The sequence below is a fragment of the Dipodomys merriami genome, unplaced genomic scaffold (genome assembly GCF_024711535.1).
Source record: "Dipodomys merriami isolate MVZ:Mamm:240054 unplaced genomic scaffold, mDipMer1.0.p SCAF_48, whole genome shotgun sequence".
NCBI lineage: Eukaryota > Metazoa > Chordata > Mammalia > Rodentia > Heteromyidae > Dipodomys > Dipodomys merriami.
In genome coordinates, this window is record NW_027206046.1 from 7678609 (window position 1) to 7701247 (window position 22639).

General features: G+C 37.1%; 1 protein-coding gene and 1 long non-coding RNA gene across 14 annotated transcripts in view; one reads left to right on the forward strand and one right to left on the reverse strand.

Moving 5' to 3' along the window:
* The window catches only part of Sltm (SAFB like transcription modulator), a 44254-nt gene that overhangs the window by 7146 nt on the left and 14469 nt on the right, over window positions 1-22639 (forward strand). For 2 of the 13 annotated variants that reach the window (XM_069995301.1, XM_069995305.1), the window contains exons 3-9: window positions 3790-3875; window positions 6333-6530; window positions 7398-7445; window positions 16018-16045; window positions 17307-17775; window positions 18385-18434; window positions 20684-20802. In XM_069995301.1, coding sequence (XP_069851402.1) covers window positions 3790-3875; window positions 6333-6530; window positions 7398-7445; window positions 16018-16045; window positions 17307-17775; window positions 18385-18434; window positions 20684-20802 — 998 coding nt within the window. The remainder of the gene's footprint in view (window positions 1-3789; window positions 3876-6332; window positions 6531-7397; window positions 7446-16017; window positions 16046-17306; window positions 17776-18384; window positions 18435-20683; window positions 20803-22639) is intronic. The other 11 variants (XM_069995304.1, XM_069995303.1, XM_069995309.1 and 8 more) reach the window with 11 other exon arrangements.
* On the reverse strand, window positions 1388-22285 carry LOC138808955 (uncharacterized). Its single transcript, XR_011366647.1, has 4 exons — window positions 21892-22285; window positions 13902-14051; window positions 6324-6492; window positions 1388-1587 (listed from the first exon to the last, which is right to left on the reverse strand). It is a non-coding gene; the product is annotated as an uncharacterized lncRNA (long non-coding RNA).

The following is a 22639-nucleotide window of genomic DNA, read 5'->3' on the forward strand; positions in this document are numbered from 1 at the left end:
TTTTTTTTTTGTCGGTCATAGGGCTTGAACTCTGGGCCTGGGCGCTGTCCCTCAGCTTTTCAGCTCAAGGCAAGCGCTCTACTACTTGAGCTACAGCACCACTACCGGTTTTCTAGTGGTTTATTGGAGATAGGAGTCTCATGGTCTTTCCTTCCTGGGCTGGGCTGGCTTTGAACCGTGATCCTCAGATCTCAGCCTCCTGAGTAGCTAGGATTACAGGCATGAGCCACCAGCGCCCGGCTTCAAGATCCTTTTATTGAACCAGGTTGCATTTCTGCAGTACAGGTCAGATTGCCCAAGAAAAGAAGTATTGAAATTGTGAGTTGATTAATTGGCTGTCAGACTTTTGGTAGCACAGGCTTAAATGAAGTAGATATAAACACACACACACACACACACACACACACACAAATGAAGTAGATATAAACACACACACACACACACACACACACACACACACACACACACACACACACACACACACACACACACACACACACACACACACACACACACACAGCCAAAAATAGAGCTGTGGCTTATGTGGTAGAGTGCTAGCCTTGGGCAGAAGGAGCTCAGGGATGATCTCTAGGACCTGAGTTTAAGCCCCAGGACTGGCACAAAAAATAAAAGATAAGCCGGGCGCTGGTGGCTCACGCCTGTAATCCTAGCTACTCAGGAGGCTGAGATCTGAGGATCACGGTTCAAAGCCAGCCCAGGCAGGAGAGACCTTGAGGCTCCTATCTCCAATAAACCACCAGGAAACAGGAAGTGGCGCTGTAGCTCAAGTGGTAGAGCGCTCGCCTTGAGCTGAAGAGCTGAAGGACAGCGCCCAGGCCCAGAGTTCAAGCCCCATGACCGACCAAAAAAAAACAAAACAAAAAAAAATAAAATATACCCTGAAGGTTTTCAACCAGTCTGTGACATCACAAAGTTAGGGACCTGTAGGTGTAGTTTGTGGTATGAATAATTTTAGGAGTATAGTTTTACTTGCAAGGTGGAGTTGCACTTGAGGCCAGTTAGATTGCCTTGTCACTTCTTTTTTACCTTTGTCCCAGTTGGGCCTAATAGAAGTTCAGACCTGGGACTTAATCATGTCAACCTAGGACTCAGCTTCATTATTAGCAAGGAAATATGTAATGTTTGAGGATTTGCTGATTATATAGTGTTGCAGTGGGTTCTGGACTATATAGTGCATATCATAGAATTTTAAAAATGGGTTGTATTTTGTAGGGAGGAACATAAAGGAAATAATTATAAGGTAGTTTATAATTCAGTATGTATAAATCAAGCCCCAAATTTCAGATTATGAAGTCAAAATCTAGTATGATATTTCAGTTTTCTGACAAGCTATTAGGTCATTACTTTCCATCACTGTATTGGAAAATCTTGTCCTCTTCAGAATATATTATTAGCAACATTATCTCTTTAATCTCACTTCTTCCTCTGTGTAAAGTGAGCATTTCAGAACAGTTAGGATGGTAAAAAGAGATACATACATTCGTATATGTAAAGCATTTGTTCCACTGTTTGGCCTACAGAAGCCATTTAGGCAGTTGTAGTGACTGTTGATTGTTCTTTATTTTCCTGTAAGTAAATCAAAGCAAGTGAAATTTACCATGGAGTGTGCCTGGTAATGTAGTTTGTCATTATGCTGAATGCTGTCATTTCACAGATATCTTAAATTGAGTTAATTAACTCCTTACTTAGAATAATGCCCTGTAAGTAGGTCATAATAAAATGTAGTAGAGAGAATTTAGGACTGAATTAGAGATCTTAGCTTCCAGTCCTGGAAAGCCATCTGCTAGTCTGGGGTAAGTTACATAGTACTATAATAGTAAAATTGTGATTTTTTTTTTTCACATGCTTTGCAAACGATCGGGTTATAATTACAAGGGGTAAATCTAACTTTTGTGAATGATCTAAAGGAGTGCTTCTCAGAGTTCCACCCATTATTTAGGTTATTCATGGGAGCTTTTGTGAGGAAAAGCCTAAGATTTTTTTTTTTTTTTTTTTGGTGCCAGACCTGGGGCTTGAACTCAGGGTCTAGGCACTGTTCCTTAGCTTTTGTGCTTGAGGCTAGTGCTCTACCACTTTGAGCCACAGCACCATTTATGGCTTTTTTAAAATAGTTAACTGGAGGTAAGAGTCTCATAAACTTTGCTGCCCAAGCTGACTTGGAATCACGATTCTCAGATCTCATCCACCTGAGTAGCTACAAGGCGTGAGCCATTTTCCCATTAAATTTTTTGCACTGTGAAGCTTTCTTTGACACAAGAAAAATTTAGTGAGCTCATTTTCATATGGTATTTATTTCCTCTTTGGCAAAGAGACATCTTTATTTTCTTTAATAAGCACTTTCTGGTGGACAGGTTTTCTTGATGATTGTTCTTGTAGTTATTTCTGCTCTTCAACTTTCAATTGCAGGTAGGATTTTTATATTTAAAAAATGTTGTTTTTCAAAAATCCCACATGCAAGTGAAATCCCATGGTAAAAAGAATGATGGCAATAATTTGTATGATTTTAGAATACTAGAAAGTTGTGTTTTCTAAAATGAAAATGCCAGGCTGTTGCATAGGACATTCATACCACACTGAACTCCATCATTCATTTTTCATTTCCTTCTCACAAGGATTGGGTATTACTTGAGTGAAAGAAAAAAATCTTTTCTCCCATTCTTGCTTTTTATATAGTTGGACCAGAGCTGTGTTCCCCTTTTACTCATTCATGGAAGAGTTTTGAGTTGGCAATATATGGGAGACTAGGGGAAGGTGGTATTCCTGAACAGGGTTTTTTTCCCCCAAGTTATCCCAACAATGAAAGATTGAGCTTGATCTGCTTGATACAGGCATGGTGAGGCTCATTAGTTGGCTTCTGGGGACAGGAAATCCACTTACATTTCAAAAGAAATAAAAAATGTTTTTAAAGCTTTAAATGTGTCAGTGGTTGTGCTTTTTTTAAAACCTTATTTCTGGTATAATCATAGATTTTAAAACACATTTTTGTGGACTAGATTGAAGCCAAAAAGTTTTAACATTGGCTTTGTGGAAAACTTTTTAAGACATAGATGATGTTTTTTAATATTTGCAAATATTTTGGCAAAGTTTGAAAATGAGTTTTCAAAGGTCTTGAGGAATTTGCAAAGTTTTGAAAATGAAGGGCTGGGCCTGAAAGCCAGGAGTTTCAGGAAGTTAACTACTTTAATTTTGAAGTCATTTCTTTGTGCCTTGAATTAATTAGATCAATCATTGTGTTAAGTGAGCAGCACTATTCTGCTAAGGCTTTTGGAGAAATACAAAAGTTAGCTTAAAACCAGTCATTGTACTTAAGGACTGACTTTCTGCATTTGGAGGTTCGATGACCTGGCAGTCATAAGAGTTGATAATCAGCTGATAGATTGTAAGCTGGAGGTGAAAATGAAATCTAGTTTCTAGAGAGCTTTTCAAGAGGAGCATTTGGGAAAGGCTTGGTGGGAATAGTCTTGAACTTAGCTAGCAGGTGTCTGGTTACATACATAGTAAAATACTGTTGAAAGGTACTGCTATGATAGAGCTGAAGATCGAGCATGTAAGTGATATAAAGAAGAATGAGTTGAGATTGGCACCAAGAGTTTTTGTGAAGTGTCGTGGCATTGCTGATAAAGCTGCTTGTTTGGGACAGCTATGATCAGGTGGTGTATAAGCCGTTGGCATTAGCTTTGCAGATGATTTAGGAGTGAAGTGATATTGCAGAGTAAATTTGGAATGTATTTTGTTTTACTCTTAAAGTAATCAAATATTGGTTGTTAGCCCATTTTCCTTCTTTCACAGGTAAAAAACAAGAAGCAGATGAGTTGAGTGGAGATGCTTCTGTGGAAGATGATGCTTTTGTCAAGGTAAAGTGTTAATTACTCAGGTTAAGACATTTATTTCCAGTTTAGTATTTTGCATGATGAATTTCATGCATTTTACTTGAACAATAGGCACTGAAATGTGTAGGTTAGAGAATTAAACTCATAATTGAATACTAGAGGAAGTTACCTTTTCTTTAGCTAAATGAGACATAAAGCTAAAAATAATGTTAGTCCAAGCCTTTATGTGGAAATGTGAGACTAGGAACTTGGGGAACACCCTAGAGTACTGTTAGTTAAGGTCCTGGACAGGTTACCACCTTGAAGGATAGTGGCAGTTTTCACCTGCTCCTTGCTTTTAGCTTTTGTATATATATATATATATATGTGTGTGTGTGTGTGTGACTTAGATCAATGTAGACCTTTAAGTGGATAAGAAAATTGCTAATATGTTGCTTCTTGGTGAGATCAAATTCAGATAATTGTTTTGCCCCATAAAGATAAGTAAGCCAGGTCTTTTTACTGAAAAAGGAATGTACCTCAAAATTTCTCTGTCAAGATAATAATGCATGTAACTTTAATTGGGGTTTAGAACTTCTATATGCTATAGATATAAAGCAGTGTAGTTTAATAGTAGTTGGGATTTTTGTTTCCTTTTTAGCGAACAGTGACCTAGTTATTCATTGTTAGGTCTTAAGTACTGCGGCAGTTATAGGTATTTAGTGATAGTACCTCACAAATAATGCACATTTCTTTCCCCAAATATTCTGTTTTCTTTGTGTACCTAGTCTGTACTGGTATAATGTCTCTGGGTGTTGATGTGCTGTACCATTGTCATATCCATCTGCACACTGCTCCCTTTTACCTGTAGCTGTCCTTTCTCTTCCTTCTCACAGAGTCCACATCATACCACATACTTCCTACTTTTGACCTAAGTGTCAGGCATACAGAAAAAGAAACATTTAGTTGAGCTAACTTCGAAAACAGATAATTTTAGAAAATATTTGCTGGGTACCTATTTAAATGAATTGTATGCCTGTACTCAGTTTTTATGTGACCCTTTAAGAACTCTTGATTTTTGGTATTTTGTTATCCTTGTGGTAGGTCTGTTCATTTTTTTCTTATTTTCTCTAGTTGTCTGTACTCATAAGCATATTATTAAACTATCCACATACTGGAAAAACATTGTGACTTGTGGGGAAAATTTAAATGTCTTTTGGATCTTCAGAGCATGAAAATGTTAGTTGTTTGAAATGTTGTAAGGAAATAAACACTTCCATTCAGGAAAATAATAGTATTGTTTTGTATATGGGCTGCAAAGGATGCCTTTGTGTTATTAAATGGACCTGTTGTTGTAATTTGTAGGAGAGCAAAAAAAAAAGCTCAATTTCTTTTTATTTTTTTCCACTTTGGAAATAGGAGCATATATGATATATTGGATAGAAATTAAGAGAATTTATTTTCCTAGTCTTTTCAAAGTTGACAAATAATTTATACAATTACAAAATCATATGGTGGGTATATATTACCTATTGCCTAAATATCTGACTATGTGGATATTTCAGCAGTATAGAAATTGCTTTTGTGGATGAGGGAGGAAAGTAGTCAAAGTTGGGTTGAGGCCAGGTGAAGTACTCTTATTTTTCCCTTGATAGTTTTGGCTTCTATTCTATTATCATACTCCCAACTTCCCATGTTGTGGTACTTACACAAACCAGAGAACCCCTCCTAAGCACTCCACATTGTACCACAACCACAGTTCTCTGGGCCCACCTCCTTGCTAGAAAGTTCTAAATTCCTAAATTTCAGTCCAGCTACAAATCCTTAATAATCCCTGGCCCTGCCCTTTCTCCTTTCTCCAGAACTTTTTCTTAAATCTGCTTGATTTACTGTCTAGAGTAAAGTAATGATCATCTCTTTAACCTCTTTATCATTCAGTTCAAGAGGAAACTAAGCAGATTAGTGTTTTTGTTTCCAGTAAAATGCTTAGGGATCTTCCTGTGAAAAGCTGCCTAATTGGACTTGTGGCAGTAAGAAATTTCCAAACAAATATATTTAAGTTAGTTATTTACAGACCTTCGGAGAACATACTGCTAGAATAGTTGGAAGATCCTTTTTGTTAATTAGAAGTAAATGTGGTTTAATATGTAAGACTTCTAGGGATTTCAAAATCAAACCGTAGAATTTGTAGAAGGTATTTCTTTGAAGCCATGTCTTTTGGACAGCTCCTAGAATGTGAATAACTAGAATTTGAAGTTAACTCTTGTCGCAGTTCACTTAGCTTGCATTTTAGTGTGAAAGAGCTGAAAACTCAAGTACATGGTTTAATGATCCTGGGTGTCACACATCTATTTTAAAATACAAAGTTAATGTGAAAGGTAAAATTACTGTTAACTCTGGGAATAATAGCCAAATATAATCAAATTGGACACAGAGATGTAATTTATCAAAAACATTTGATAGATTGCCTCTAGTTGTACCAGATTTTCTTACCATTAAAAGGACTGTGAGTTGGAGAATCCAGAGGCACATGAACAAGATGGGAATGATGAACTAAAGGACTCTGAAGAATTTGGTGAAAATGAAGAGGAAAATATGCATTGCAAGGAGTTGATTCCTGCAGAGGAGTACAAGGAAGCTCATGAATTAATAGAGGCAGAACCTGTAGAAGATAGAGAAAAAGAGGACATCGAAAGTCAGGTCTTTAGCCAGTTTTGTTAAAACATGACACAGATTAAATTTTATTTTATTTTTCTAGTTCAATCAGAAAGTTCAGAATTTAAAAGTAATTTTTATAAGTTGCTTAGAAGTTACCCATAATTCTCTCACCTAAGGTGACCATTTTGCTTGTTTCACATAATTATATATTTTTACATAGTGATTATCATACCATAAATTGCTACTTATTTTGTATTCTGCTTTTACCATACAGCATAGTGATTTCATAATCCATGTGTTAAATCTGAATTTATTAGGCTGCTATCTTTGTTTCTGAATAATTAGTCTTGTAATGTTAGACTTTTAAACTCTTCAGCTTTTCCCCTCCCCATGCCCTATATTATATGGCTCTGTGAGTATGCCGGTTTCAATCTAGTCTTGCCAATATTAATGTGGTGGTAAGTCTCCACTCCCCTTAATAAGGCTCTTAATGAATGGATACCTTTCTCTACTCCAATAAATATAAAAATGTATACAATTAGTTTCCAAGAAAATTATTGTTAAGTAGACAACTTTTGAAATCTTTCCTTTGAAATAGTCTATTTGTCCTGCCTTGAAGTATATTAGTATATCTTTAGAAAATCAGTGGATTAAGGAAGTCAATACTGCTGGTCTTCATGCTTAAAACATTTCTCTACCATGCAGAAATGAGGGGCTCAGGACTTTCCTTTTCCTCAAGTAACTATGATTGATGTTGGCATAAAAATGTACTCTCAGTTTTTCAGCACTGATTTAAGACCCACAGTATCACAATACAAGGCAAATGATAAGTCAGGTAGAAGCATAAGAGCATTCTCACGCTGCCCAAATGTTTTGTAAAGCAAAGCTATTATATACCCTTTTGCTTAGGAAATTGAAGCCCAAGAAGGTGAAGATGATACCTTTCTTACAGCCCAAGTAAGTTTACATTTAGTCCTATGAATTTGATATTGTGGGGGATGGGCTTGGAAAAGCAATCTCCATTGGACTTCTTAATTCTTTAGTTCATAAACTGCCTTAAGCTTAATGCGGAATTGTTTTTGTGGTTCATCCAAAGTACGTCAACCATTGGCAGCTAAAGTTTCTGTTGCCATAGAGGTAATTAGGAGTTGTTAGGAGGTAGCTGTCGTGTTCAGTTAAAAAGCTCATCCTTTCTGTAAAATAGTATAGAATTCTTAAAAGAAGCTTTGACCAGTCCATGAGCTTCTTGATTTTTTTTTTTTCCTAGCTCTGGTATAAAATCAGACCTTTTGTAAGTTTTTGTTAACATTCCTAGGATGAACTTAGAAGGGGAAGAAAATCTCTATTCTCCATGTTGACTTGGTATGTGTGTATGGAAAATGGCTGTACTTTAGTGTGATTAAATTTATTTTGGCGTATATGACACATGTAGTAGATGTTTTTTAAAAAATGTAATTTTATTCTTAAGGTGATATACAGAAAGGTTACCATTTCATAAGTCAGGTAATGAGTACATTTCTATTTTTGGACATGTCCCTGTCTACAAGTTATGATCACATTTGTTCATCCTTCATAAAGCAAAAACAAACACTACCAACAACCAACTGTAACAACAGAAAACCCATTGTTTCCGCTTCCTGGAATTCATTTTGATAAATAGTATTTTAAATGCTCTGAGAAGTTATACCTTTGGATTCCTCTTGTAAGGGTATCCTCCTTAAGTCTGTGTGTGAATGCCTAGAGTCCTGTGTAGGTTATCACATCTATGTTGTAAATCTTAAAGTGTAATTTACAAATGCTATAAACATGTAGCTCAATTTGTGCAGTTTTAAAAAAATTGTCTTTTTCTCCTGTTCTTTTTTTTTTTTTTTGGGTCCGGTCGTGGGGCCTGAACTCTGGGCCTGGGCGCTGTTCCTCAGCATTTCAGCTCAAGGCTAGCGCTCTACCACTTGAGCCACAACGCCACTTCCGGCTTTTTTCTTTTTGCTTATGTGGTGCTGAGGAATCGAACCCAGGGCCTCAGGTATGCAAGGCAAGCACTCTACCACTGAGCCACCTTCCAGCCCCTCTCCTGTTCTTAAGAGTCCCTTCTTCAGGGCCCTCTTTCAACACTAAACTTCAAGAGATAGTTTACTAGGTTTAGATGAAAGAATGGTGGTGGCATGTGTGATTTCCTCCAAACTATTTCCTGGAAGAGCATGTAGAGGGGCACATGTTCAGAGTGTTAGCTCTGCCTGCTCTGAAGTTCTCTTGCCTTGGACATGCTGGTCAGCACCAAAGCCAGGGAAGCAGTATGTGGGCTCCCTGTGTTATAATGGAGGAGAAGATACATTGCTGGAGAAGGCATAGTTCTCATCATTTGGAGCATGTGGAAGGCACTGCAAAGTCTATATAGGTAGGTCCTACAGGCTGTCCTCAAGTATATATATACACCTTTCTGCATGACGATAGGTGAAGATTAGCTTTCCACTGGGAAGAGTACATTTTCTGAACTATTGGTTTTGCCAAATGGTAGGCTGAGTTCTTCATGTCTTTGGCAACTAGCTTTTAAACTTCCACCAAGGACCACACCTTCAATTGTGCAGGATGTGAGTTTTGTGGCAGAATCCTCTTTGCTCATCTCCATTTGTAATAGGTTGTTGTAACCTTTTTTTTTTTTTTTTTTTTGGCCAGTCCTGGGGCTTGAACTCAGGGCCTGGGCACTGTCCCTGAACTTCTTTTGAAGCTCAAGGCTACCACTTAGTGGTAGAGTGCTTGCCTAGAATGCATGAAGCCCTGGGTTCAATTCCTCAGTACCACATAAACAGAAAAAACCAGAAGTGGCACTGTGTCAAGTGGTAAAGTGCTAATCTTGAGCAAAAGAAGCTCAGGGACAATGCCCTGGCCCAGAGTTCAAGGCCCCAGTACAGGCCAAAAAAAAAAATTGTCTAATTCTATGTGATCTGAAGCTTCTAAACATGTGCCTTGCATACACTACTATGTTCATTATGGGCTGCTTGCTACACAGTGTGGGCAGTCACAAATCAGCTTTAGCTATCACCTCTTGGCCAGTCTCTGTTTCCTTTGCATGTCCACTTCTACCTTATGCACTCTTTTGAAACAAGGATTTGTATCCCTTGAAAATTTTTAGTGTATATTATCTCTCAGAGATCATTTATCTTTTTCTTTTGGGTCTGGTCATGGCGCCTGAACTCTGGGCCTGGGAGCTGTCCCTCAGCTCTTCAGCTCAAGGCGAGCGCTCTATCACTTGAGCCCCACAGCACCACTTCCAGCTTTTTCTGCTTATGTGGTACTAAGGAATCAAACCCCAGGCCTCATGCAGCAAGACAAACACTCTACCACTGAGCCACCTTCCCAGCCCTGAGATCATTTATCTTTTATATTATTTCTAAGAGATGATAGAAAAATGTTAATATCATTTATATTAATCTTTTTTTTGTAAAGATACTATACAGAGGGTTACAGTTACATGAGTGAGGTAATGAGTACACTTCTTCTTGAACATTGTTACCCCCTCCATTGTTTTCCCCTACCATCCATTTATATTAATCTTATCAAGATACTGTTAGATTCAGCTGTTCAGTCAGCTGTGGCTTTTGCCCTTGTTTGAATCCAGATTTAAATAAGACCTATACATGGTGATCGGTTGTCTTTTAATCTATAGGTATTCTTTTTTTTTTTTTTTGGTCCGGTCGTGGGGCCTGAACTCTGGGCCTGGGCACTGTCCCTCAGCTCTTCAGCTCAAGGCTAGCGTTCTACCACTTGAGCCACAGCGCCACTTCCAGCTTTTTTCTTATGTGGTGCTGAGGAATTGAACCCAGGGCCTCAGGCATGCAAGGCAAGCGCTCTACCACTGAGCCACCTTCCCAGCCCCTCTATATGTATTCTTTTCTCACACTATTTTATTCTTAAAAAACTGGAGTTGATTGTTCTATAGAGTAGGGTTTGGCAAGGTCCTTAAAGACCAGACAATAAATGTCTTAGCAAGTTGATTGTTCTATAGAAAGAGGGTTTGTCAAGGTCCTTAAGGGCCAGACAATAAATGTCTTAGCATTTATAAGCTGTATGGTATATGTCACAACTACTCAACTATGCCACCGTGGTGTAAAAGTGTTCATAAACAATTCATAGATGAATGGGTATGGCTGTGCTTCAGTAGAGATATTGTGAAAAACAGGCATCTGTTATAGTTGCTACCTCCTGCTATAAAAGCTCCCAACGTTTACAGTGTACTGATTACATTTATCATGCTCCTATCTTTATTGTAAATGGGTAAGTTATGTTATCTGTGTACTTGCTATAAGACTCAGGGTTTATACTTTTCACTCCCCTTAGAACACATTCAATAGTATTTTTTTTAACTTTATTGTTATATGAGAGGTGATATACAGCAGCATTACATGTACATCTGTCTGGTAATACTTACTACCGGACATTTTTTATTACATTTTTATTACATTTCCTATTGTACAGTATCATTTGTTCCCTCATTTTCTCCCATTCCCTCAGTATTATTTTGATGCATATTATATTTAGTTGTGTCTTTTTTTTTTTTGGGTCCGGTCATGGGGCCTGAACTCTGGGCCTGGGCGCTGTCCCTCAGCTCTTCAGCTCAAGGCTAGTGCTCTATCACTTGAGCCACAGCGCCACTTCCGGCTTTTTTCTTTTTGCTTATGTGGTGCTGAGGAATCGAACCCAGGGCCTCATGTATGCAAGGCAAGCGCTCTACCACTGAGCCATCTTCCCAGCCCCTAGTTGTGTCTTTTATTATTGGTGACCTTCCCCTTTAGGAGTTGCATAGTAGTAATATTCCTAATCCTGCCATTCATTTTTCATTTATTATCTGGAATGTTTCTCTCATCTACTATTTGGTTACCCAGTAGAATTTATAAAGGAAGGAAAGCAGCCAGGCGCCAGTGGCTCATGCCTGTAATCCTAGCTACTCAGGAGACTGAGATATCAGGATCACGGTTCAAATCCAGCCTGGGCAGGAAAGTCCATGAAACTCTTTTTTTTTTTTTTTTGGTCAGTAATGGGGCCTGAACTCTGGGCCTGGGTGCTGTCCCTCAGCTCTTCAGCTCAAGGCTAATGCTCTACCACTTGAGCTACAGCACCACTTCCAGCGTTTTTCTGCTTATGTAGTACTGAGGAATCACCCAGGGCCTCATGCATGCAAGGCAAGCACTCTGCCACTGAGCCACCTTCCCAGCCCTGTGAAATTCTTATCTCCAATAAACCACCAGAAAATCCGAAGTGGTGCTGTAGCTCAAGTGGTAGAGCACTTGCCTTGAGCTGAAGAGCTGAGGGACAGTGTTCAGGCCCAGAGTTCAAACCCCCTGATGGACAAAAATAAATGAAGGAAGGAAGGAAGGAAGGAAGGAAGGAAGGAAGGAAGGAAGGAAGGAAAGAAAGAAAGTCAGGGTGTAAGTTTCATTCCCCCCCCCTTTTAATTTACTGATTTTTCAAAAGAACAAGCTGGTTCATTAGCACCTCCAAATAGAGACCATTGAGTTTTTAGGTTTTTTTTTTTCTCTTAATTTCATTTAGAGCTCATGGTTTCAATATATTTAATGTCCATGCCATTATTATACTCAATGCTCAAATTGCCTGTGTTTAGCTAGTGACAGCTTCTTCTAGTTGGTTTTTGTCCTTTCAGTATGACCTTTTCCTTGATTTTGGTAAGTAAAGGTTGTATTTCCTTCCCTTGAGCTTTCTTTTACTGATAAATAATGCTTCAGGATAACCATCTAGGTGGTGAGATGTTTGTTGTTACTGAGTTGTTTATTGTTTCTAGGCCTTTTCAGTATACCTAGAGAATACGCTGAAGGATTTGTTTTTACTTTTCAGATAGAATTGAAAATCACTTCTATCACACACAAGTACAACAGTCTTAGAATAATACCACCACTACTGTCTCCCATATGAGTATTGAACATAACTTAAGATCTTTTTATCCCAGTTATATTTGTTATAAGAATGGAAAACTGTAATGTTGCTCTACGTGACCAAAGCAAATACTTTTGGTTAATTTGTTTCATTTATTTTCTATGCTTGGTCATTTAAATCTTTAACTTCTTTTGAATCTATCATCATTTCAAAACAAGTGTTTAGGAATTTGAATCTAGTTTTAAAACTATTTAAAAGATGGACATGATTCCAAAGTAGCATGAAATGAAATAGATGCTCAAAAGCTCTTTCCCTCACCCTGTTCCCTTATTCGTTTAAGAAGTGCTAATTTACTCTTCCATTACTTGGTTTGAAAAAATATGCAAGAATTACATTTGTACAAGGATTTATCTATTTCAAGCCAAACCTCAGGCTTAAACTATTAAACCTTAAATTATTAGGCTTAGTCTGTAGGCAATGTTACACCCTTTGCTTCACTGAGAAATAAGTGCCAGCCTTGACTTTGACACTTGAGGAGCAAGCAGTTGTAGATCTTATGCCAAAAATAAATAATATGAGTACTTACCTTCTAGGGCACTTCTTTTCTTTTCTTTGTCAGTCGTGGGGCTTGAACTCTGGGCTTGGGTGCTGTCCCTGTGCTCTTCAGTGAACACTACCTCTTGAGCCACAGTGCCACTTCTGGTTTTCTAGTTGGAGATAAGAGTCTCACAGACTTTCCTGCCTGGTCTGGCTTTGAATCATGATCCTCAGATCTCAGCCTCCTGAGTAGCTAGGATTACAGGCATTAGCCACGGGTGCCCAGCTATTTATTTTCTTTTCAAAATATGTAAAGTACTGTATTTTTTTCAAGAGAAACTCCAAAGTGATTAAATGCATCTTTTCAGTGGGAAGATTATTTTCAAATAAGTTGCATATCGATGGGCTGGGAAGGTGGCTCAGTGGTAGAGCACTTGCCTTGCATGCCTGAGGCCCTGGGTTCGATTCCTCAGCACCACATAAGCAAAAAGAAAAAAGCCGGAAGTGGCGCTGTGGCTCAAATGGTAGAGTGCTTGCCCAGGCCCAGAGTTCAGGCCCCATGACTGGACCTAAAAAAAAAAAAATAATAAGTTGCATATCTGTGCATATAGATTATTTAGAGAGGAAAACCTTTTCATCTTGCTTTTGGTTCTTGGTTTGTTTCCATTTTACAAGGAATTTGGGGGCTTCTTTATGACTTTGCTTTAACCTTGGAGTGCTGTTCTCTACACACCACACAGTAAAGCGATTCTGCACTGTTTACCTTTGTAGTTCATTTTTTCCCCTACTATTCCTCCCTGATTCTGTGCTCCAGTGCATTGTAGTTGCTTTTGTTTCCTAGAATTAGAAATAAGTTTGTATGCTTAAGGATATGTAATAAGGCTAGGGATGCACTTTGTGGAGAATATAGCATTAAGAAATCGATTAGAAGACTGAATTACTAAGAAATGCCTAGAAGCTCCTCAGCAAAGTAAGATAGGCAGACCTTACCTGACAATGGAGCAACTAGACACAGTATTTCTAATTGACAGGGACTACAACAGAAAGAAGGGTCTTTTTTGTTTTGTTTTCACATCTTTTGTTTTTCTTTCAATTTTACTCCTTTAAATGGCAAATAATTTGGACCTCTTCTTCATGACCCTGTTATAAAAGATAAAAGAATTGTTGTGCTGTTGGCACTACAAGTAGATAAAGGAGAGTCAATTTGCATTCTTAATTTATTATATCCCAGTGTGCCGAGCCCTTTGAGATAATATTAGTAAACTGGAAGAGTTTTGGAAGGAAAAATAGACATCCAGAATTTAACTGTAATTCATCCTTTCCGTAATGCCTCTGCTGGCCATACAACCAAAATGTATCTCTTTCCTTGCCAAGTAAGTGTGTGACTGAAGGAAGTTGAGGTATAGCCCATTTTCAGAAGGCACCTATGGAATAATGGGATTTGCTTTACTTGTGTTAGTGTTTTACCTCTTAAGCTTTTGTGGCTTAGGTTTGAGGTATTTTTTGTTTTCTTCATGTTATTTTAGTCTATAAAACAATGCCTCATTCCCTGTTGAGGTAGATATTTACACATTAGATTTAGTAACAAAAATGTTCAAAGTAATTTTGAGCAGATGGTAAAGTAGTTGACATTTTAAGGAACACCTACTTTGCTATGAATCTAAAATTGTGTTGTAACTATGTCTTTCAAAGTTGTTCTTTGACTGATAGGCTGTGCCTCTGAAGCAGAGGTAATTCTCGCAGTGTCTTCTCTGGCCAGAAGCATTAGAATCATCTGGAAACTTGTGAAAGAGGTGCATTCTCCAGGCTTGCGTCAGAAAAGCTGGGGCTGGTTCTGAGCAGTCTGTTTTAACAAGTTCTGTAGGGAATCTGATTATATGCTCAGCCACTGTGTTGGCTTTTTACATGACAACTTATACATACCACCGACCTAAAATGGTCCTCAGCTTCTGTTTTTAAAGTGATTGTAATTGAAACTCTCAGGAACTTTGTTTTTCATGTTCCTGATTGTTATCCATACCACTTTAGCTCTATGGACTTATATTTAGGAAAATGTTAGCATCAGGCTTTACCTTGGAGCAGTTACTTCAGTAATTTTCACGGTACTTTTTTAAGAAAGCAAACACACCCAAAAAGAGTTTCCTTTTTTGGTTATTCCTGTTTTCAAGGTAACATATACTTAGTTTTAAGTCAAAATATCAAATACTTCAAAATTAAGATAGCTTTTTAAAAAAGGAGTGGGTACTTAGTTTTTGGTTACCAGTAATACTTGCTTGTTCATCTCGTGCTCTGCCTCTTGAGCCACACCTCTAGCTCAGCTTTTTTCTGATTATTTTGGAAATGGAATCTGGGAAACAACTCTGCCTGGGCTGGCCTTGAACCTCCATTCTCCAGTGTCAGGTTGCAGATAGCTAGGATTTACAGGTATGAGCCACTGGCACCTGGCTCAAATACCAGTGTTCTGATTGCCAGTTATCTGTTGCAGCTTATGAACTGTTTTTTTTTTTAAATGAATGAGTAATTTGAAATTTACTACTCTATAGTCATCCTTCTCATTGTCTAAAATGCTTAAAAGAGGAGTGTTGTTTTGTTGTTTTGTTTTGTTAATGTGCATTCAAACCTTTGAAAGTCTATGTCTACAGGTTATAGTTTATGGTATAATATGTACCAGAAATAATGGTACAAAATAATGTATAATAAAATAATTTAAGTATAATGTTTTTGAATAGTTTACCTTAAGAGTACCTGTGAACTGTGATATAAACTAATCATGTCAGTCATTTCATCGGTTAGCTTTTTGGTTATGTGTCTGATTTTGAATGTATAAACTAGTTTAAATGATTTTGATGTACTCATTGACAAGACTTGCTTTTTTTTTTTTTTTTCCCTAAAATCTTATAGGCCAAGCTTGGCTACATATCTTTAAATGGGGCCCTGATTCTGAGTGGATTGCTCTATTTCTTAGTAATAGATACCACTAATTCATACTGCTAAATTATCCACTTGGCTGATGTATGTGTGTGTGCACGCACGTGTATGTGTGCTATTATTAAAATCTAATTTTTATGTGAACTCATTTTACATTTGATTATTCTTTGAATTTCAGGATGGTGAGGAAGAAGAGAGTGAGAAAGGTATGTTTGCTAAGTAGAGTTTAAAAATTGCTGACATTTAGAAAGTAAATGATGTACAACATCCTTACTTGAAATCCTATTTTTAAAGTAAAACATTTATTTTCAAATTTATCAATTTAGAGAATTAATAAGTGAGCATTTTGATTTAATTTTCAATTGGTTTTACTTTTCTTTTGCACACTTAAGATATAGTCTAAATAGTACATTATCAGTTACTGTAGCTATGATTGCCATATTTAACTTTAATCTAATTTTGATTTTATTTTAAAAATAACTTAGCATACGGTAAGTCAATTAGGCCCTTGAGGCTGGCACTGCAGTCATTCATATGTGCTTACTGGAGAGTCTCAGTGAGTTTTACAACTAGTTCTAAAAATGGTGAAGGACCAGAGAACTGACATTGTGTTTGCTGCTTAGAGAACTTTCCTACAGTCTTCTGACCATTTTGGAGAACTGTTTCACCTAAAATAGTTACAGGGACAACAATGTGTGGTCACTAGGAGGTTGAGCTCTTGGACAGAAGTCAGCGTATCCTACTTTGGACCCGGAACAGTCGTCTCCACAAGGCAGAATCAAAAACCTAGGAGCTGTGATGAAGTAGAACCACTTACTGACTTGAAAATCTCATGTTTTGAGGCCTATCTATCTCTTGGAATAATGGAAGACATTGTTGAAAATGGTAACTACAGGCTAACTGGACAGGATGAAGACCAGAAAACACCATTCCCTAGATGCATCTTTGGAACCTTCCAATGCAGCTTTCTATCCCATTCTGGACTACCCAGGAATAGAAGAGTGAAAAAGATGGGCCCTGAAATACTTCGAAGACTGTTATCGTCAGACTGTGAGCTTCCAAGAAGTCCCCAAAGGAGTTCTGAAGGCCACAAGAGTTAAGTCCCAAGATGATGGGAACATCGAATAACAAACCTGCACTTTGTCATCCCATGGAGGGAGAAAACAAATCTTCATCTACTTTTCATTTCTAACCACAAATGAAGAGCTAATATCTTCAGGATGGAGCCTCTTTCTCACTATGTTGTATGGTGTTTGTATGTAGAGATCATTTTTCCCCATGAAGAATAAGTGATCCTGGGTAAAGGATTGTTTATATTAGTTAATTCCCTTGTGTTTTTTTCCCCTTAATCTTCCATCAGTGCTAATAACTGGCTTTATATTTTCTAGGTCCTATTCTAGCTTATGAATATGAAATTGTTTATAAACTTCTTGTTTTGCCATATTTATTCCTGTTAAATCCTCTTAGATATAGCAGGTTCTGGTGATGGTACACAAGAAGTATCTAAACCTCTTCCTTCAGAAGGGAACCTAGCTGAGGCTGATCACACAGCTCATGAAGAGATGGAAGCTAATGCGACTGTGAAAGAAGCTGAGGATGACAACATCTCGGTCACAATCCAGGCTGAAGATGCCATCACTCTGGATTTTGATGGTGATGACCTCCTAGAAACAGGTAAAAATGTGAAAATTACAGATTCTGAAGCAAGTAAGCCAAAAGATGGGCAGGACGTCATTGCACAGAGCCCGGAGAAGGAAACCAAGGATTATGAGATGAATGCGAACCATAAAGATGGTAAGAAGGAAGACTGCGTGAAGGGTGATCCTGTCGAGAAGGAAGCCAGAGAAAGTTCTAAGAAAGCAGAATCTGGAGACAAAGAAAAGGATACTTTGAAGAAAGGGCCCTCGTCTACTGGGGCCTCTGGTCAAGCAAAGAGGTTTGTTTTTCTATGTCAGTTCTTTACGATACTGAATTCCAGCATTCAATAAGATCACTCTACATTAAGGGGGTGGCTTCAAGACCATGTACAGTAATTAGTGTCTTATGATCCTGCCTATAATTTTTTTGATCGTCATAAGTTACTTTTTAAAAATGTCAAGATCTTCATATATGCAGTGTGTCCTACTGATTGCATTGTCGAATTGTCACCATATATTTGGTTTTTTGTTTTTTGTTTTTTTCAAATTGACAATTTTTTTTGGTTTTATTTTTAAAAACCCTTGTGATGATGGTTAATGAACAACTGTCAGTTCTAAGAACACAAAATGAAGTCAAGTCCCAGTCCTGAAATCTGGAGAAGATGGCCATATATCCACTCGATAGAATTCTCAGAAAACTAGCTCTTCAGGCACCTTGGGGAAAATCAGTGCAAGATCCTAAGGGAGTCATTTGTTGGAATAACCTAATCTAGGCTTTTGGAATTGTTAATTTGTAAAAATAGCACTAGTTTGCAATATAGTCAATATCAAACTGTTTGATTTTTGTTTTGGGTTTTTGTTTTTGTTTTTTTTTTTCCTTCAATTTTCTTCTAATGATTTGTCTCTAGCGCTTCAAAGGAATCTAAAGACAGCAAGACATCCTCTAAAGATGACAAAGGTAATGGAGTTTTCACCCTCTTATTTCAGTGATAGCCCTCTGTATTTTCCACTAAAACGTAGTAGTTGTCTGGTTATTTCCTCTGACGTTTAAAATTCTATTAATAGATTAAAAATTCTGGGTGGTCTTTGTGCAACCTATGTCTTTCTTTAGATACAGGAGACTGTGATTAAAGCATTATTTTATGTACTTTGTAAACTGGTAGGAGTGTGTTAATCCATTTGCTTGGGAAATTTATTATGTTTAAGCATATTGAATATTAATAGGTATTTAATTTTCTTTATAATTTCAGAAATATTTTCCTTTAATTGCAGTGATTTTGAACCACTGTTTATAACCATATTCGTTTCCTTGTTTTTTAAGGAAGAAATAGAAACTTTATAATACTTGTATGTTTGATCATTTGAAAGTAAACATAGATGAACCAGGCATCAGTCAATGGGGCTCACACCTGTAATCTAGCTACTCAAGAGGCTGAGATCTAAGGGTTGTGGTCTAAAGCCAGCCTGGGCATAAAAGTCCATGAAATTCTCCAATTAACTACCCAAAAGCCAGAATTGGAGCTGTGGCTCAAGTGGTAGAGCACTAGCCTTCAGCAAATATACTTAGGGATGGCACCCAGACCCTGAGTTCAAGTCTGATGACCAGCACAAAACAAAACATCTTGTTCAGTTTTATTTCTTTCATGCCTTAAAAGCAGAACAGAGTTCTGTTAACATAGATGGTGAACAATATTTCAATGCTTCAGAATTTATCCCCTAACTTATTTGGGGTTGATGATTCTTATGTAGGAAATACTTTTATTTACATTTCTGTACATTTTAAAGTGTAGTAGTTTGCTTTTTGCTATTGGTTCTCTTGTGCCCATAGATAGTTCATCTTGTACACATGCTATGGCTACTTGACAAGTAATGATTTTGTAATAAAGTATTCTAATGGAAAATATATCATCCAGTTACTACAAAGTCCTCAAATATCTCTGGAGTGCCTAAACTAAAGTAGGATTGTATACATGCACAATGGTTTATTTAGTGTGTTTTGTTGTTGTGTTTTAATAGTTGGAAATGATAGTGATTTGAGTTAGTAATTCACAGTTGTAATACCTACATCTTTTACAGCTTTAGTTTGTAAGTTACCAACAGTGTATAAAATTTTATCCTTTAATTTAGAAGCTTAGTAGTGTTAGATAAATAATACCTTTTTCTGTCAGTAAAAATAAATAAAAATCTGTAGTTAAGTACTGAGGCCCAAGTGTTGTTACTGGTTAAAAAAATATATCTAAACCTCTAGTTATAATTTATAAGATAAAACATACTTTGATCAATGTCCTTAAGAAGGGAAAAGCACCAGTCATTAATATTTAAAATATTTGAGTCAGGTATATATTGTCTCTTCCTATAAAAATCTACACTGATTAATTTTTCAGCTGTGCAACTTTTTAAAGCATTAGAATTTTTATTCATTGTACTCCTACTTTTTATATAATAGCATGAAAAATTAGACAATAATTTTCCTTCTACCACAGCTTTTATTCTAGGATATGGCATCTATATGTAAAACCATAATTTGTGATTGGAAATTAAAAAAATGATATATATGATCATTATTCTAAATGGTTTCAGAATCTCCGAACCTAAGTTCTTGTGGTGGTTTGTTGTTGAAGGGTTGCTTTTTGTTTTTTTCTTTTGAAGTAGATCTAGAATTGACCAACTATATGTAGCTTCTATTTTTTCTTATCCTTTCTCTAATAGAGAAGGAAGGTTAACAGGTTAGCTTTCTTGTGAGCCATTTAAATGATTAAAATGGTTTGTCCCATCCTCTGACTTTTCCCTCTTCCACTCCAGCTTCTCAGGATCTAAAGCCCACAACAGATGAGCACTTAAGTAGTCTGTTCCTTCCTAGAGGACTGCTTCCTGGTTGTCTGTTTCAGTGCAGTGGTAGAGTATAAATTATTAAATTTGACAGAAAAAGCCCAAGGCATGTACTTGAGTTTTTGCATCCATGTTGACTTAAAATTCATACAAAAGGAAGTATATAAATATTTTGGATTCATTTCCTCACTAGTTATATATTAACTCTTTAATTTCAATGCTGGCAAATTCATAGGACTTTTACATAGTAAGGTCATTTGATCAAAATTGAAGTGAAAGGATTTTACAGTTTTTAAAGGATAATAACCCATATAATTTTGTAAAGAGAAAAAAGTTCCAAGCAAGATACTTAAACATGTGATATTAAATCTATTCTAGGAAGTACAAGTAGTACTAGTGGTAGCAGTGGAAGCTCAACTAAAAATCTCTGGGTTAGTGGACTTTCTTCTAATACCAAAGCTGCTGATTTGAAGAACCTCTTTGGCAAATATGGAAAGGTACATTCTTTTTACCTTTTAATCCATCTTTCTCCTAGCTGCATTCGAAGCCAATTTCAGTACTGCATATATATAGTCTAGTTTTGTATATCTAAGGACATCACAAAACAGACTTGTTGGATTCTGAGGTAATGGTAGATTATGGTTATGGGTTGGTGTCTTTGTCATTTATTCCCACTTTGGGTCCCAGGGGTCTTGGTAAAACTATGCTTTCTTCATTATAACTTTTTTCTAATACATTGTGGAGGCTCATATGGTCACTTTGAAAATACAAGTAGAGGGCTGGGAAGGTGGCTCAGTGGTAGAGTGCTTGCCTTGCATGCCTGAGGCCCTGGGTTCGATTCCTCAGCACCACATAAGCAAAAAAAAAAGCCGGAAGTGGCGCTGTGGCTCAAGTGGTAGAGTGCTAGCCTTGAGCTGAAGAGCTGAGGGACAGCACCCAGGCCCAGAGTTCAGGCTCCACCCAAAAAAAATTTAAAAAAAAAAAAGAAAAGAAAAGAAAATACAAGTAGACCTGTGGTAGGCAACAGAATTCATAAGATGGAGAAAACCCGAATATGAACATTGAGATTGTTCCAATGTTAGAGACAAATATAAAAGCATGTACTCATGTTTGCATGTATGTATTTGAATATTCAGAAGTTGTCCTAAGTTCTGTAAAGGAGGAGTATGGGTCTTGAGAGAAAATGTGGGAATAGTTGATTCATCAGGAAGTTTCTCTAGCATTTAAGGCAAGACCGAACCCTAAAAGAGGATCAGTAGTAGCCAGAGAATATTCAGTTAAAAGCAGTTACATCGAATTGCAACTTATCTATATCTGTCAAGGAATCCAGTCTTTTCTACTTGTATTTTATTTTTTCATATGTATTTTACAAATTTATTTAACTTACTCCAATCCTCTCTATGAGTGCAGCAGCCTTGCCTCTTAATGATCTATAGGTACTAGTGGAGCGGAGCTATCAAAACCTGTCTTGTTGGCTTTAGGAGGGTTGGCTTTAGGGGCAGTGACTAAGGTTTTACCCACATGACTTTGTGCTTAGTAGGCAGGTGCTCTACCACTTGAGTCACACCCCCAACTTAGGAACTCACCTGAGCAAAGAGGCTTTTGTCAGTGACAGAGGAAGGCCAATGAGTTGTGGTCTCATTATCAGCTGTGATATATTTTTTGTTTTCAATAATGTATTGTTAGATTGGTTTAAAAGAAAAAAAAAACAATACATTGATGGTGGTATTTACTAAGACCACAACTTTCTAAGGATACTGTTCAGTTGGAGCCAATACCATGGATGAAAACTGAAATTGCCATGGGGACAAGTCATCCTTTCCAAGAATGGAAAGAAGCTGCTCGTTTCCAGCAACTCACCCTGAAAAAAATCCTCCTTATTTATCTAACTCTTCATCTGTTCATGGCAGTATGTCTCTGTTCCTTTTTGTTTTGTACTGAATGGTTCTTGCTTTTTTCCCCCACTCATCCATCCCTGCTTTGTCTCTTCACTATTCTAGAATAGAATAGTTCTATTCTAGAACTAGAATTGAAATTCTTGGTCACTTACGTTGATTTATAAAGGACATAGACGGGAGAGTCTCTTTACAGTTTTATGGTGTATTTTAGAGGGAAGTAATAGTTTTAAGTTGTTTTTTAAACATATGTCTGGTTATTTACTCATTTTTAAAATATAAAGTTATTCATGCATGGGAAAGTGTTGAAACTCATTGATAAACCTGTACAAACCTACATTTTTCTCTAAGAAATTCAGAGGGTGTCTATGGTAAGGAAATTGGTCCAAATTCAGTTTCTTTGCCTTTGTTAATTATACCATTACTTCATTGATGTGAC